General features: G+C 37.2%; 1 protein-coding gene and 1 long non-coding RNA gene across 5 annotated transcripts; one reads left to right on the top strand and one right to left on the bottom strand.

Annotated features, from left to right (window-relative positions):
• Positions 1 to 3589: 3589 nt before the first annotated feature.
• LOC148423118 (uncharacterized) lies at positions 3590 to 13689 on the top strand. Of its 4 annotated transcripts, none has more exons than XR_015865694.1 (7): positions 3590 to 5493; positions 5582 to 5658; positions 6333 to 7253; positions 7323 to 7544; positions 7629 to 7693; positions 9920 to 11519; positions 12382 to 13689. It is a non-coding gene; the product is annotated as an uncharacterized LOC148423118 (long non-coding RNA). The 4 variants fall into 4 exon arrangements; XR_015865693.1 differs by having other exon boundaries at positions 9920 to 10149; positions 11401 to 13689; XR_015865691.1 differs by having other exon boundaries at positions 7323 to 7403; positions 7467 to 7544; positions 9920 to 13689.
• On the bottom strand, positions 5942 to 16727 carry LOC148423119 (UDP-sugar transporter protein SLC35A5-like). The gene is made up of 11 exons (XM_088415541.1): positions 16636 to 16727; positions 14780 to 14872; positions 14371 to 14523; positions 14190 to 14288; positions 13923 to 14047; positions 12840 to 12907; positions 12359 to 12550; positions 11348 to 11548; positions 11143 to 11270; positions 9878 to 10146; positions 5942 to 8663 (listed from the first exon to the last, which is right to left on the bottom strand). The coding sequence occupies exons 3-11, from the start codon at positions 14495 to 14497 to the stop codon at positions 8595 to 8597; spliced, it is 1278 nt and encodes a 425-aa protein (XP_088271667.1). The 5' UTR covers positions 14498 to 14523; positions 14780 to 14872; positions 16636 to 16727; the 3' UTR covers positions 5942 to 8594.
• Positions 16728 to 17255: the final 528 nt, after the last annotated feature.

The following is a 17255-nucleotide window of genomic DNA, read 5'->3' on the forward strand; positions in this document are numbered from 1 at the left end:
TGGTCATGTATTTGTAATTTACAAAAGCCTTCAATAAAAATGATAAAAATGACAATACATAAGCTAGGTTCACACCTGATTCAAATGACGAGTACGGTTAGACCCAGCTGCTAATGTGTGTGTGTGTGCGTGTGTGTGTGTGTGTGTGTGTGTGTGTGTGTGTGTGTGATTGTAAGTTATGCAAAAAAGAGAAGTACATTTTGATAATCAGCAAAACCTAAATGGTGTGTTAATACCTTAAAATGAACATCCTATTGCATCAATTCAACAACAAATAATTCATTAAAATAAAAACAAGCAGCACGGTGGTCATAGTGGTTAGGCTAGCTTTATTGTAGGCAGATTTGACAGAAAAAGAAATGTAAATAACGTTTTAAAAATAACATTTCCACAATAAAGATGGTGAACTACATTTTGGACTTCCACCATTATAAATTGTAACCTCACACAAAAAATACATTTAAATCTTTAGAAAAAAAATGTAAAACTACAATTTAGTCATTAAAAAAAGCATTAACAATTCCAACGGTAAAAAGTATCCAATATTATAGTTTCACTAGAAAATTTGCAATTCCTGAAGAAATTGTGTGTGAAGGCGAAAACGCTGAAGGGAGAGGTGTTGAATGGTAGAATTATGTGGAATGTTTGAATGGTTTCACCAATGTGAAGAAATGTGAATAATACAAAGTTGGAACGGTTTGAATAGGCCAAATAATGTAGAAGATACAAGGAAAAAAATGAAAAAAGTTGAACTGTGGGAAAATTTTGATTTGTGGGAAGAGGAAAATGCAATTCATGGAATGGCGGTTATTGGCTGAATTGATTAAAGTTGGAACAGATTGAAGTGGTCAAATAATGTAAAAGATACAGGGGAAAACTAAAAAAAGTGGAATCATGGGAAAATACAATTGTGGGAAGAAAAAATGGATACACCAATGGAATGGCGGAAGTTGGGGGAATCGATTAAATTTGGAACAGTGGAAATCGCGGGGGAAAATGAGGAATGGCGAAGGTAGAAGGGTACAAAGTTTTGGTGAGAATAAGGGGAATGAGGAATTATGGGTAAAATTAATACAATAATTATGAATTACTGGAATATGTGAATATGAGTGATGATGACAATGTGAAATGAATTAGCTGAATGTGAGTGTGAAATGGGGAAGCTTCAAAAAAGAAATGTTAAATCTGCCATTAGGAATCAACTATGAATTGTTATGAGTGAAAAATATGGAATCATGGGGAAATTATTAGCAGCTCAGAGTTGCTAATTTATCAAAATATATAAATAAAACATACTCCTTGGCATTCTGCAAAATGTCATAAAATAGATTTAAAAAAAAGACACATCGGATGGTTTTCTGATAAGATTGTTTTGTTTGGATTGAATTCCAGCTCAACAAAACAGCATGTTGGCAGCCATCTTGTCACCGCCACTCTGGCTCATGTAAGTGAAATACTAATCCACTAGATGGCCCCTTGCAGGGGTCAAAAGTGACACTCTAGATTTTTGAAGTTAAATTTGTAAGAAAAAAAAAATACAATAAATTAAAAAAAAAATGTCTTTGTTATTTGAGTAGCAGAATTTAAAGTGGCCAAATTTGACCCCATAGGTTCTCCAGGGTTTAAATACCAATCCTGCACATAAAATAAATTACCGAAAATCCTCCTCAGACAATTTTGCAGGTTCATTTATTCCTACTCTTATCGATGCAGACTTTAAGACTGCTTAAAGTCTATATAGATTCATAGTGAATTTTTTCTTCTTTTTTTTAATATTGTAAACACACAATTTAATTATAAAACATACATGCTCCAACGGTGCTAATCTGAAACGGTTACGTGTTTTTGCTTAATCTTTTATCACACTATGACCTTATTACCAGGATACACAACCAGTAATGTTTGAGCAACATACATGTATGTAATATGGGATTATGGGAAAATATTGATACATCTGGGGATGATCCCTAAGAAGAAATGAATGGGTTCATTGTTGTGAATGCGAAATGGGAAGGATCAAAATGTGAAATGTTAAATCTCCCATTGGATATGAATATTGGGATATTGGGGTAAAAATAAGGAATTATGGGAAAATAATTATATGTATGAAATATTGGAACGGTCCCTAAGCAGAAATGAATGGGTTAAATGTCAATATGAAATGGGACAGCTCAAAATATGAAATGTTAAATCTCCCTATGGGAATGAATGGGAAGCTTTCACATTATTGAAAGGGTGAAAAATATGGAATTATGGGAAAATATTGGAAATGATGAGTTACTCGAATGATGAGAATGATCCCTAAAGTGAGATGAATGAGCTAAATATTGAAAATATGAAATGTCAACGCTGTGAATATGAAATGTAAAATCACCCAATGTTGAGTCATAGGGATTTGTGGGGTGGAAAACAAGGAATTGCGGAAGAACGATAAATAAATGGAATGAAAGAAATTGAAGCACACTTCTCACAAATAAGGGGAATAATATGAAATTGGAACAGTGTAAATCGGATGAACTGGAAATGAGTTGAACGGTTTGAATAGGCCAAATAATGTGGAAGATACAAGGGAAAAACTGAAAAATAACGTGGGTTTTCAAATTCTAAAAACATAAACGAATCGGTGAAAGGAAGTGTATGGCAGTGGAAAGAACAACTTTTGATATATGAAGTAGGAACGATTTGATAAGGGCAAAATAATGTAAAAGATATAAGGGAAAAACTGAAAAAAAGTGTAAATTGTGTCAGTATTCAAATTGCAAAAAGATAAATTAATTTGTGAAAGGAAGTGAGTGGCAATGGAAAGAACAATCTTTAACATTAAAAGTTGGAACAGTGTGAATGGGCCAAATACTGTAGAAGATACAAGGGAAAACCTGAAAAAAGTGGAAGTTGTGTGTGGGAATTCGAATTGCAAAAACATGAATTAATAGCTGAAGGCAGTGGAAACAACAATCTTTAACATATAAGGTTTGAACGGTTTGAATAGGCAAAAAAATAGATGATACTGGGTAAAAACAGAAAAAAGTGGAAATTGTGTGGGTATTCTAATGGCAAAAGTGTCAATTAATGGTGAAAGGGGGTGTATAGCCGTGCAAAGAACAATCTTTAACATATAAAGTTGTACCGTGTTAGCTATATTTGTATAGATTTTTTTTGTCATTTTTTGGCTATATGTTATATGGTAAATTGGCAACACTGCAAAATATGGATATGAATTTGAAGAAGAAGAACAACCCGCATTAAATCAGTTACCGGAAAATTCAGTACAACTACAAAAGGACGTTTTTGTTGCACCGCCGGCTCTCTCCACAGAGAGCGAAATTGCACATCTTTCCGACAGTCGGCCGAGGAAGCAGGACGACGAAGAAGAGAACCTCACCAAAGAAGAAGAAATACAATTGTTTCGGTGGTCCACAATGGAGACAATTTTCAACCAAGTATTTCGAGGTATCGTTAGATGTCGACACAACGAAGAAAGGTGTCGGACAGGCACAAATTTCTTTGTTTTATTTACATTTGCCTCTTTGGCAGTTAGTAATGCGACCATGTCGGCGTCCTCTTTGAAAGATTCACGGGTAAAGTTGCATTTCAGACTATGGTACTCATGTGCGTTGATATGCCTGCGTTGTTGCTTGAGTTGCAAGCCAAAATCAATTTGATCTTAAACCTGCATTATTGTGCCCAGACATGGCACACAGCTGGTAGTGTGATAACTAAGTGGCCGTGCCATATCGAACTTTGAAATGCTTTCTTCGTCTGGGGAAATTTCAGTCTTCTAGTGTTGTCATTCAACGCCTTCTCTTCGAAATAAAATGGCTTTGATGTAAAGAGCAAATGATTTGACAAAAACCGCACAAGAGTTCATTTAAAGGGAAATTCATCAATAATCAGCCAGGATTTTTGTTAATGAATGTAAATGTATAATGCCATCATTAATTTAAAAAAAATCGTAATTTGGTCATGCCGTTAGTGATGTGATGTACATGTGACAGCTAAGTAGCTGTGCCATATTGAACTTTGAAATGCTTTCTTCGTCTGGGGAAATTTCAGCCTTCTCTTTGAAGTAAATTAATTTAATTTAATTTAAAAAGCAAACGATATAACAAAATCGCGCACAAGTTAATTTAAAAGGAAATTAATTAATAATCAGCCATGATTGTTGTTAATGAATGTTAATTTATAAAGCCATCATTAATTAAAAAAAATCGTAATTTGGTCATGCCATTATTGATGTGATATACATTTGAATGTGTAACCACTGTTTGTAAGGAGACCTTGGCTGAACAGAATTATGTTGTGAATTTTTGGTCTGGTTATTTCGGATATTATATTATTAATAATTGTGTGTATATGTTTTATTTTTTGTACACTTTATTTTATATATGTTGTATTTGCTTCAGTTTTACAATGTCATGGCCGCGTCGGCGTCCTGCTTGAAAGATTCACGGTTAACTGACAAAGTTGCATTTCAGACTGTGGTCCTCATGTGCGTTGGTATGCCTGCGTTGTTGCTCGAGTTGTATACCAAAATCAATTTTTAGTTAAACCTGCAGTATCTTGACCGTTTTGGGGTAATATTTTTCAACACCATTCTCACAGTATACATATTGAACTTTGACATGCTCTCATTGTCTGGGGAAAATTCAGCTCTGTAGTGTCCTCTTTCAACGCCTTCTCTTTTAAGTGACGCCTTCTCTTTGAAGTGAATTCCTTTTGAGGTAAAGATCAAATGATTTGACAAAATATCACACGAGTTAAAGGTAAATTTGTTTATTTGATTAATATAAATCTATAATGACACCATTAATTAAAAAAAAATCTTAATTTGGTCATGCCAGTATTGATGTGAAATATGGTTGAAGGTGTTATCATTGTTTGTAAGGAGACCATGGCTGAATGGAGCTATTATGAATTTTTTGTCCTGTTATTTCTGATTATATTATTATTTGTGTGGATATGTTTTATTTTCTGCACAGTTAGCTGTATCTGTCTTGTATTTACTTTTGTTTAAAGCTGTCATGTCAGCATTGGAAAGAATCCTTTCTCAGAGCCTTAACCTCGATTAATAAAGTAAACATGAAAGTAAAGCACAGTGATGTTTGTTCTTACTTTAAAGAAAGGAACACATCCGTGTAGCTATTGAGGTCCAGTCGGGCACAAGTGCCATCCGCAAGGGAGTGAGTATATTTCCTATCTTTCTGTCTGTAGTTAGCCCCTTTCACACAGTTGAAGCAACATATTAACTATCCTTTTCCTTTACATGCACAACCCGTAGAAACTTTAGACTTTCACTTTCACTGTTTAGAAATGGGAGTTGTATAACACCCTTTTTAAGTGACACAAAAAAGACTCCATACTCTGCGTCACTAACGTGATTTGAAAACCATTTTCCATGTTTTTTACTTATCAGGACATCCTGGTGAGACTCATGGATGATGCTGATCCACATTTTCTTTTCTGCCTCACATAATCCGAAGACGTCTTCCCAAGGTTTGCCCAAATAGAAAGGCGCACAATTACACTGTCAGATTTAAAAAAAAAAAAAAAAAATGAACATTTTTTTTTCATTTTGGTGTAGCTACAGTTTGAAAGCCCAGCAAGCACTACAATTTGAATGTGCGTCCTTCCCTGAGATGCTTCACTTGTCCCTTGCAGGTACTCCACTTGCCTAGCACTCACCACCGCACCTTTGTCTCGATCCACCGCCACATAGCACAACAGTCGTAAAACTAGGCTAAAGATTAATGGGTGTTTAGTAAATCTGGAGACAAAAAGATTTTCAATTAAGTAAGAGGATGTAGACAGTAAAGTTTAAAAAGAAGTGGTCAGGTAGGCAGCTCCTTCAATGTTTTCTGTTTTGGAAAATGCAACATCAGTAGATTGGCTTTTGAATAAAATGCAACAATCACACAATCATAATGCCAAAACACCTCAAAGCTTTAACAGAGGAAATGATCTTTAGTTTTTATTAAAAACATAAAACAATGCTGGCAAGTCAACAGTGAGAGCTTAAACAGTCAAGGCAATCAGGATTCCAATGAGCGCAAGTAGCATTAAGACATGTAGCAGCTGGAATTATTTCTTTTGAAGAAAGTGCAACAGCAGTAGTTTATCTTCACTTGAGAAAATTAATCAAGAATACTTCAAAAGGTCTGAATTCATTTTTCCCCTGAAGTCGCACCACCATTGGGTGTTTTGAATCATTTTGACATGCTTTGCAAAAACGACGCAGACGGTTGACGCCGTCCGCTGTCTTGCTTTCCGGAATAACGTGTCTTAACTTCCTGCCCCATACGAACAGCTAAGCATTTATTTTTTTTGATCTGTAGCTTCCAGCTGCTGCTGACGTGTGATTCGGCATCCCTGAATGGCCCCGCCCACCTGAATGTGATGGAGACCAGCTCTTTCAAGGATATAACCATGTTGTCCTTGCGGCTGATGCAGGGTGTGCGTGCACACCGCACGTGTGTGTGTAGGAGCGCCAGCGTGCCAAGCAGCAGCTGGCATCACTGCATAGCCAGAAAGACTCCCTCAATGCAGGGCAGCAAGATTCAGCACGCTTGGACAAGCACCTGCAGACGCGCATGGCCAAGATGGAGCAGGATTCCCAAGAAATGGGGCACACAAGAAATCAAGTCCAGAAGGAGCAAAAGGCCGCATTGCAAAAGGAAGTTGGTGCCGCCCGACTCCGAACTGAGAAGGCTGCATCACGCTGCCTTCCTTTGTGCAGGAATCCCTCAAGGAGATACGGAAATTTGAAGCCGACGTGGCAGTTTATTTGGGGGACGTTAAGGTTTTCCGCAATCACGCAAAGGCCAACAAAAAGCAGTCAATACATGGTGGATGTATTACCCATGTCCTTCATTTCCACATGAGCCATACATGGGAGTCAGAGCTTTATCAGTGCACTTGGGATATCTGAGTTACTCCCAACAATGAACAGCATTTACCGTCTCATGAGACTACAGAGATTTGTGTAAAATTGGGGGGAAAATAGCAAAAAAGGGCTAATATTAGAAGACAGTTGGTATGTCACAGGGTGTGTATGTGACATTTGTTGCCGGCTGAACGGCAATGAGATCATCAAGAACTATCAGCTCGACCTGGGAGTTCATCTAGAGAGGGACAAACTGAAGAGCGCAGCAGTGCTGCACCAGCAAGAGTTGTTAAGCGAGACGTCAGCCAAGCTGGAGCGACCCTATGAAGAAGCAGGAGATGCTTAGCGACAGTTCCACGACAAGGAGCAGAAGGTGAGACGCTGAAGCAACAGGACGGCCTGCTTATGATGCCACACCTACTCACAAAATCTTGTTTGTCAGCTTGCAACCCTAAAGGAGCAGCTGGACTCAAACATGCAGAAGCTTGCCGAGAGAGACAAGCTGCCGCAGAAAAAGAGAAAGGTGAGGAGTGTCCAGCTTGTTTGAAGTGCACAGCTGCGTGACTCGTCACATTGTTATCGTCAGTGATCTACTGGTTGAACCAGAAGCTCAACAAGGAGTTCTCCCAAGATGTTTCCGAAAAACCAGCTGACGGCAGTTGAAGTAAGAGAGAGCGTGGTCGTGGTCGTGGTCATGGACCTGCTGTATAGAGCGCTGGCTATAACTCATATTTTGCTTTGTCCCCAGCAAGCGCACTTTTATCCTCGTGCCACATATGCCGCCACGTCTGACGTCCTTCAACGTCAACACACGTGAGTTAAGTCCCCTTGTTCTTCATAAAGGCCAATTAAAATGAAAACAGCGAAATTAGAAAAGTGTGAATCTGATTTTGACACTGAAACACGTCAAAAATGGGCGGAATAAAAAAGAGGAATAACATTTAACACAAAAAGGCACACATGCACCATCTACCGTATATGAATTGTAAAGAGATTTACATCTTAAATCCAGCTCCTTGACTGGATCTCAACTGCGCAGATCTCAACGGTGTACCTATTGTTCCAGCTTATGAGCATATACATCTATATTTTATCTATAGGTTGTACTGAAAAACACAGTAAGACTATTTTAAAAAATGAGTTGGGTGGAGTTTAAACTTCAATGATGTCTGATTTCATTCTGTTTTCCATGGTTTTGTATTTCCCTTTCTTGCACCACATTCCAACCACCTGCAATTTACAGTCAAACACACATGACAGAGTTTCTAAATATTTACAACGTGACAAAGCGTAAGTGATACATTATTGTGCTTTTAAAGAGTCCAACTTAATGGAGCCCAAATTTTGAGTTGCATAAATACTGTAAATCTTCAATATCCTGATAAACTGACTCGCTAATGAAACTCATTTAAATCTTCTTCCTCCAGCCGTTGAAAAGGGAAAAATAATTCACTTGATACCCAGAGGAAAAAAATACAGTAGCAGGACTTATTCCGTGCATACATAAACCACGCTTTCAGGATGTGTTGAGATTTGACCACAGGAATAACAAACGCTTCAGTCTCAACTTGCAGACACAGCATCAACGTTGTCACTATGTTTTCCAGGGGCGGCTAAAAAAATAAAAATAAAAAATAACCTTTTGCAGACAACATTTGCGCATGTACAATGTACGTCCTGTGTAAACACCGCGCGCAACTGGCTTTCCTGTGCACTACAAAGACGACTCCTCAGAGTCGCTGTCTGTGTTGGTCTTGGTTAGCAGCTCCAACTCCTCACCATCCTGAAACATGGGAGAAGGCGAGTCACGAGTCATACAATACATAAAATGGTGGATGAAACATTGCACTTGAGGGGCTAAGACAAGATGAATTATAACTGACACCTAATAATACATAATTTGTAGTACTTCTACAACGACCACTAACAAAAACAATTGAAAGTAGAAGAACAAATATTACAATGTAACGGATATTTAATACATCATTGACATAAATCAAAGTCTGAAAATGGCTCAAATGGCATGTTTCCTTCCCTCAACAAAATTTCAAATATTCACTTCTGCAACAGGCAAAAAATAAATTAAAAATACATTAAAATTTGATTGCAAATAAAAAACAAATAATTATGCAGAGCAGAAACAGACTAGATAATTAAATGTAATAACTCAAAATATCAAACAATTACATTTTCATAAAACAATGCCCAACTCTAAGGAAAATATAATTGAAAAGTTATGTTGAATAAATAATGTTTTAAAGTGTACTGAATTTGCACCATGTTCCCAGCCAAAAAAACAATTCAGTTCCTTTACTTGTTGCAATAAAGTCCTTAATTTATAACGGAATTATTTTGAAATATAATGCAATAATTCATTAAAAAATTACAAAATATATCAAAACCAACAATCTACAATGTACATTATCAATCTAATTATTCAAAATATTAATGTTTACACAGCGAGATCCACTATAATAAAATAAAAATACAGCAAAATGCACAAACACACACACAAAATACACACACAAAAAACAATCATTCTTTTTTTTTAAGCACAGTTTGAAGATGGGTAACAAGAACCGAAAGTGATGATCATAACATTATTGGGAACGCTTGTAAAGCATTCAATCAGTAACAGCACCGGTGCAGGGTGTGTGTTATTCCTTAAAGGGACAGTGTGTAAGATTTCAAACATTTTTCTTTACGGACAGCAGGAGGTGCTGCATTTACCATTGCCTGTAGCTATAACAAACATGGCTGCCTCTGGAGAAGTGCCACCCCCCCATGTAACACAATTTAATGATAATTAGGCCTACGATTATATTTAAAAAAAAGACTGTTAGTCATTAAGAACACATTCATTTGCAAGTTTTTGAAATGGACAATCATTTCATTTATTCCTTTTTAAAGAAAAACGCTGTATTACACAGTGTACCTTTAAAGACAAAACACGGCCGTTGCAGGGACCTTGACATGTGCATGCATGTATGCCCTTACCCCTCTGGATCTTTTTAACACCTCTCCGTTGATGACCCGCAGCTTTTCCTGTTGGAGGCTGTACTCCAGGTCCCGGGGCCGGCTGGCATTGTAGATAAAGATGGCCAGCAGCACCACGGGGGCCTGCAGGAAGAAGTCCAGAGAAGGCCGGAAATCGAAAAGGAAGAGCGAGAGGGCGGTCACCAGGACGGTGGTGATCTGGCTGGTCAGCACGTGGAACATGTTGTCCCGGAATTTCAAGATAAAGGCCACGGAAAGGCCCAGGATCGCTGGTGGGCAGGAAGTGCGGGGTTAAAAACATTATTTTGAAGGCCTTCCTTCCTTGATTGTTGCAACACACAGATTATTTTACATGCATTTTAGTCAACGTTTCACCTGTAGCGTCACTGGCTATTTCAGTATTTCGGGTCTTAGAAACGCCTTGAGTATACGAGTGGCACGACATGTTTTGAGTGGTTGATTTTTCACTTTGACTTGTGAGCAAACATGTGACATTCAGCATTCTCTAAAAGAAGAATTCAAGTTGTTTAACGCATAGATCCAGTTCAACTAGGCTGAGCTAATTGAGTGTTACAGATAATGAAAAATAACTACATTGGTCAAAAGAGTTTGCCTGGCTGAATGGTAACAATGAAAAACACCATACACATAGACGGGAAAGCAAACAGCATCTATTGAAGTGTTACGACGCTGTAAACCAGTGGTTCTCAAAGTGGGGTCCGCGGACATGCTCTAATGTGAGAAGTCATGGAAGCTTCAATCAGTAATCTATTTTTCTAGAAAGAGTTATGGCGCCTTCCCAGTTAGGGTGAAGGCCTTCCATCTTTAGCCCCAGAAAGAGGGCCAATTATCAACAATATCATGATCGCAATTAAAATTCAATTAATTAATCACACGTTAACTATGTTTCGAAAGCGTGAATAATTTTGAGTATTTTTTTAATATCGATCCCTTAAAATATCCCCATTGAAACTTGTGTGTTGGGATGGGTTGCCTACCCCTGCACCTTTCTAGTTTAATTACATACGTCAGTTTCATTTTTCTACTGAATAAGACCCAAAAACAAGATGTAGGTCTTTACTACTTATGTTATACTGCGAAAGTTGTTTTGATCACTTTAACTCCAAGAAACATCAAAATGCTTTGCAAAAATGAACTTATTGAGCAGTGTCAATCATTAGGATTTCTTTAGCTCGTGTGGCCGAATTAATATTGAGGTGTGAGTCCCAAGCCTGTCTGTACTGCACACGTGCACATGTACTGACCAGTGACGACCACCAGGGCTAGAGAGTAGACGTTGTGTCCATGAAAGAGGCCACAATGGACAGTGAGGCCTCGAGACTCCTGTCCGGTAACGAGGCTCAGCCCATTAAACACCACACCAAATGTATACCTGTGACATTACAAAGGAGATCGAGTCAAGACGTCATCGGCGTTCTTTCTGTCGCTTTAACCGGATGACGGGCTCACAATTTGCTGTTCTGAATGAAGATGCTCTCAGTGAGCTGGTCTCCTTCCTTTAGGATCTTCTCATTGTAAATGTTGGCCATGGCTGAGATGAAGCACTGCAGCAGTAGCAGGATGTGGCCCACGCCCAGGGAGCGAAGTTTTCCCACCAGGCTGTCCCGCCAGGCCTGGCCAGGTAGCATGGACACCCACGAGTCGTTGGCGCTGGGGGAGGATATACACATCAAGTAAATTAACGAGATTGCCATCTAATCCTGATCGGTGACTTTCTACATAGGTCACAGATAACATGTCTAATTCCAAAGATGATCTGATTTTGAGCTCTTACTTCGAAAAGTCAAGGTCACAGATAACATGTAGAATTCCAAAAATGATCTGATTTTGAGCTCTTATTTTGAAAAGTCATGTACAATGCTACTTTTCAACCCAAAGTAGTCATGTCATGCAAAGATGATAATGCAGCTTTTATTTTAAAATACACTTAACTGCAAATTCATGCAGATGATCAAATATAATTCCCTGTGCATTTATGGCTCACTAATTGTGGATTGTCAGTCTTTTTTGGGAGGGTATTTTTGTGCTATTTTAGTCTCAAGCAATTCCTGTATATCGAGTAAGATGGGGAAATTAATTTCTTTGGTAATATTTAATATGCATTAAATTTCAGACTTTTTATTTTGAATGGTGGTGATCTTTGCTGATTTTTCGAGTAATAAATATACAAATGATGTATGTGTATGATTTTGGACCTCATAAATTATTATTCATTTTTTTAATCAAAGTTAGTGCCAGAAAAATTAACTTCTTTTATATGCATATGTGCAAATGTAATTTCAATAAATTGGACTATACTTTTTATATTTTTGACTACTTTTTGACTGTAAAAAAAAATCATTCAAAATTATCACTCAATAATTTTGAAGTCCAGTTTTCACATTGAAAGCTTGAATTCATATAAATCGATTAGAGGGCAGATAGACTGGAAGAAATATTTCCATGATGCTACTACGCCACCTGCTGTTTTTCATCTGTTCTAGCAGTTGCGTGTAGAGCAGGCAGGAGTTGGATGGCGTGGACAGGGGCTTCAAGCGGACTCCGGGTACCAAGCTGCCTGGCTTCTGGTCGCCGCCTGATCCCGTAGTCAGAGAGACAATGGACAGGAAAAGGACGACCAAGGCGGCCCACTGCACCCAGGACAGGCGCCTCCTGGTGGCAAAAGAGTGACAAACACCACTGTGTTTTATGATAAGAATTGTTGCTCAAATTATTTGTGCTTGTTGCTTCTGCAAGTTTTTGTTTTTAAAAAAAAAAAGATAAACCAGATGAGTATAGCCATAAATGCAGAGTACTATACATTGGTTTCTACCTATTAGTTTTAGTTGGCCTAGCTTATATTCAGTATCCTGCTTATCGCTTAACAACTTGAGTCAGTGTGAACAAATATCAGTGGCGAAAAAACCCAAAACAGCCTGATGTTATGGAACGAGTGGCTTACTTAAGGACAACTCTGAAGAGAATAGCCGTGGTGAGGATGACAAAGTTGGAGAACAGGACTGCCATGGCCTGGAGACAACATCATAAATCAGGCAACAACGGAGAAAATCAACATACAGTGGAATGATATAAAGAAAATGAGATGAGAAGTCATTTAAAAAACTTGTTCAACTATTAATATGACGTATAACCTAAGCTTCTCTATCGGAAAAAAAATACCTGATGGGGCAAGTATGAATAAAGTGAAATAATCAGGTGGAAAAAGACAGCACAATCTCGTATGAGTATTCAACTTTACCAAAAGAAATTTAGATATCGAAGATTTGTATTAGTTTTCACAGAATTGTGTGTGTGTGTGTGGAGGCAGTAGCAATCTCTGTCTCAGAATTTGGTTTTGATTCTGAGATTGGGTCTATGATTCCTTTCAGAAGTGATATTTGATTAAAAAATGTTCTTTCACTCACAATGATTTGATGAACATTGATTTCTGCTTCAGTCCATAGAAGTGCAAAGAACCATCAGGATTTACTCGTATCCGTTAGCAAGACAGAATGAAAAATGGAGACAAAGTATCAAGTTTTTTTGGTTTTTTTTACATTCAATAAGTTTTGAATTATAAAGAAAGTTTGAGTTTTTTCTTCCTCTTTTGGAATCTTTGTTTAGGAGATGCCGTCGTGTGTTTAAGATGTTCTGTCTGGTGCTATTAACTATCTTTATATGTTTTATATACATTGTCATGTTTAGTTGTCTGTGATTTCTTTTCACCTTTGAAGCCCTTTGAGACTGTGGTGAGTCAGGGCCGTACAAATAAACTTGACTGAGAAGTTTACCTTCACAGCACGCCGTTGGCATCCGACATGCTTGTTGTCTCTTCCTTGTTAATGCGTGTTCGGCGTAGTTACACAGAAGGCAACAGCAAGTGCATTTGTTTGATTGATTGACTGATTTGATTGTTTTATAAAATCAATTTTGTGTCATTTTACATCCATTCTGGATCGTAGAATTTGAGGAGCTTGATTCTAATGTTAATAGATTTTTGGGCCCACTCCTAGAAGCTACCCACCCACGTAAGATAAAGACTTACAGGCTGCAGGTAGGTCATCACATAGAAAATGATGATGTTGTCAAGAAAGTAGAGGAATGCTGGGAGGGCCCATTTCAAAGAGGTGAGGAGCGAGGAGGCTGAGGAACAGCGGAAATCCCGTCCCTCTGAGATGAGAGTCACGAGAGTTTATTATGACATGAGCAGAGGTAGAACTGGTTTCCCTAGTGGAATTAACTTTTACTGTCTGCAGGAATGCCAAAATAAAGAGCATGTTTAGGGGGCTGGGGTGTATTAGATAATGTTTACCTTGGATAAACACTCTGACAGACATCATGAGGCAGAAGAGTAGCTTGAGAGCCTCTGCCAGCATGTTGACAGAGGCTGGGAGGAAGTCGTATTTGTTGTCTGCGCATATACCACGGAAAATACAGTATTTTAAATGGCCATTTCAATGATTCAAGAACATGCGAAAGAACAGTCTCATCACCTGCATTAGAGGCAAATTTGAGCAGCAGGATCCGACTACTGCCGAGTGCGACAAAACTTAAGCCCAGGGCCAGTGTGTAGGCCGACGAGCGGGAGCACAGGCGGGGACAAGAAGGGCAGCGCGCCATGCCGGCGTAAAGCTGTGGTAAACAAACTATACCCACAAATAGACATTTATGTTGAACATTTTTGATGTAGTAATGTCTTCACGACTTTAACCCCCACCCCCCCAAAAAAAAATAAATAAAATAAATATGACCTCAAATGCATCAGGTATTGCCATAGTATTACAATAACATAATATTGTTTCCCCATTTTCCCCGAGGCAAATATAACTATACAACAATTTGAAGGAACATTAAACACTACAAATTCTTACTCATAAATACAGTACATAGTATGTAACACACCTGTTGAATGCTGTTACAGCTCAACTGGCTCCCAAAGTAAATTGGTCCCGATTCCAGACGTGGGTCGACTGTTGACATGTTTTTGTGTCCTCACTGCAGATTCGTCACAAGCCACATTGAAATTGTTCAAGTGCCAAACTCTTGTCTGTTCTTCAATAAACATGTGAAACAAATGACCTCCTTCTCAACTTCTTAACATAAGAGTGGGTGACAGGGGTAAAGTTATTTTCTTGTTCGATATTTGCTTGACATTCGGTTTCATCTGTGCTTTTAATCGGAGACCACGGCAGTGGCTGCGTAATTAAAGAGTGTAGTTTATAGCATAATCATCATACTTTTTTATACTATAGAATTACTGTTAACTGTCCTCAAGATTTCAAGTTTTACGAGAAAACAGCGACTCCACTTGGTCAACCGTCATTCACAGTGGTCCATAATAGGGACCATCAACAAATTACACGTTTCAATATGAATTTAGTCAAGAAAAATGTTTACTAAAAATCAATAAAATGGCTTTATACCGTTCTTTTGGCTATAGTAGATCATACTTGTAATGCTCTAACTACTACAGGTGAGGTTATTATAAAAATAAAACAAAAACAACAAAAAAACATTTTATTTGGACATAGTGTGTATTTAATAAGTAAAAATATCACTAAAAATCAATAAAATAATTTTTTATCATTCTTTTGGCTGTAGTAGATCATACTTGTAGTGCCCTAACTACTACTGGTGAGGTTTTTGGAAAAAAGAAAAAACGAAATCAGTATATACAGACATAGTATGTATTTTATAAATAATAATATATACTAAAAATCAATAAAATGATGTTTTACCATTCTTTTGCTATAGTAGGTCATACTTGTGATACCCTACTATTACAGGTGAGGGTATTGTGAAAAAACACTTCACATGGACATAGTATGTATTTAATAAATAAAATATTCACCAAAAAAAAATCAATAAAATTACCTTTTACAATTCTTTTTGCTGTTACAGATCATACTTGTAATGCCCAAACTACTACAGGTGAGGTTATTGTAAAAAAGAAAAAAAAAACACTGTATATGGACATAGTATGTAATTCATAAATAAAAATATTCACGCACAAAAAAATGACTTTTTACCATTCTCTTTGCTGTTGTAGATCATCATTTTAATGCCCTAAATACTACAGGTAAGGTTATTGTTAAAAAAAAAAAAAGTATTTACTTAATAAAAATATTCACAACAAAATAAATAAAATTATTTTTTTACCATTCTTTATACTGTTGTAGAGCATACTTGTAATGCCCGAACTGCTACAGGTGAGGGTATTGTGAAAAAACACTTTATATGGACTTTGTATGTATTTAAGTACAACTATTCACTAAAAATCAATAAAACTACTTTTTTTTTTTTTTACTGTAGGGGGTCAGTTGTCCAAAAAGAATGGTGAAAAGTCATTTTATTATCATTATTATTATTTTTTTTTTTTTTTTTTTTGCGAAAACAGTTTCACAATGAAACGTGTTATTTGCAGATGGTCCCTGAAAGTCAAGCGAATATTGCACAACAAACCCACAGACCGGGTGAATGTGCCTTCAGTATTTTGACTGCAGAGTTGCAAATATAAATGCAAAACTCATAATTATTCGATATCGGGTGTACAGCCTGCAAAACATGAAAATCTAGATGTGCAATGACAAATATAGTTTTGCAGTCGTGATTCATATCAGACACTATCGCTGAGACTACTTAGCTAATAAGCGCCAGAAAAAAAAGGATGCCTTTCTAAAATTAATGGCTAGGTGTAGTGGTAAGGTGTAATGAGACACATTTTTCAGAACATTAAAATTATATGGAACTATACTAACCAGTTTCGCTGCAATTTATACCGGCCTGCATCGTTATGGTGGACTCGACAGATGTTGCTTGCTTCGTACTCAGCCACCTCATGCGCATGCGCATGCGCGTTTGAGAACTCTTCTTTGGTGCCCAACGGCAGTTTGTGAACTGGAATAGCTCATTAGCGCTACCCATTATCAGTCGCGATCTAAAAAAAAACAACAACCGTAAATTCAATTTAAGTGCCGCTGCATGTGTTGAAGATAATACACATGCAGAAAAATTCAGTGAATATTTGCCAATAAAAAAAGAAAATGGATTTATAGAAAATGGATGGATGGATGGATGGATATGTTAGTTAAATAGCAGTTCAAAATCGAAATCAATACTTCAATAGGATCTTTTTTGTCTCCCTTTGTTTGATAGTTAATTTTAGTGAACATAAAAACACATTGCACGTAATTTATATATACAATCATAAATAAATAAATAAAATAATACTGTTTATTGTATATAAAATTTACACGTCACAAATTTATCCCAAATTTTATACATTCTCTTATTTAATTTAGACATTTTTTTTAATAATATGTTTTTCAAAACTTACACAGCCATTAAATAACATATTTTCAGTTGTATTTGATAGTTG

The sequence above is a fragment of the Hippichthys cyanospilos genome, chromosome 5 (genome assembly GCF_059441005.1).
Source record: "Hippichthys cyanospilos isolate Australia breed blue-spotted pipefish chromosome 5, RoL_Hcya_1.0, whole genome shotgun sequence".
NCBI lineage: Eukaryota > Metazoa > Chordata > Actinopteri > Syngnathiformes > Syngnathidae > Hippichthys > Hippichthys cyanospilos.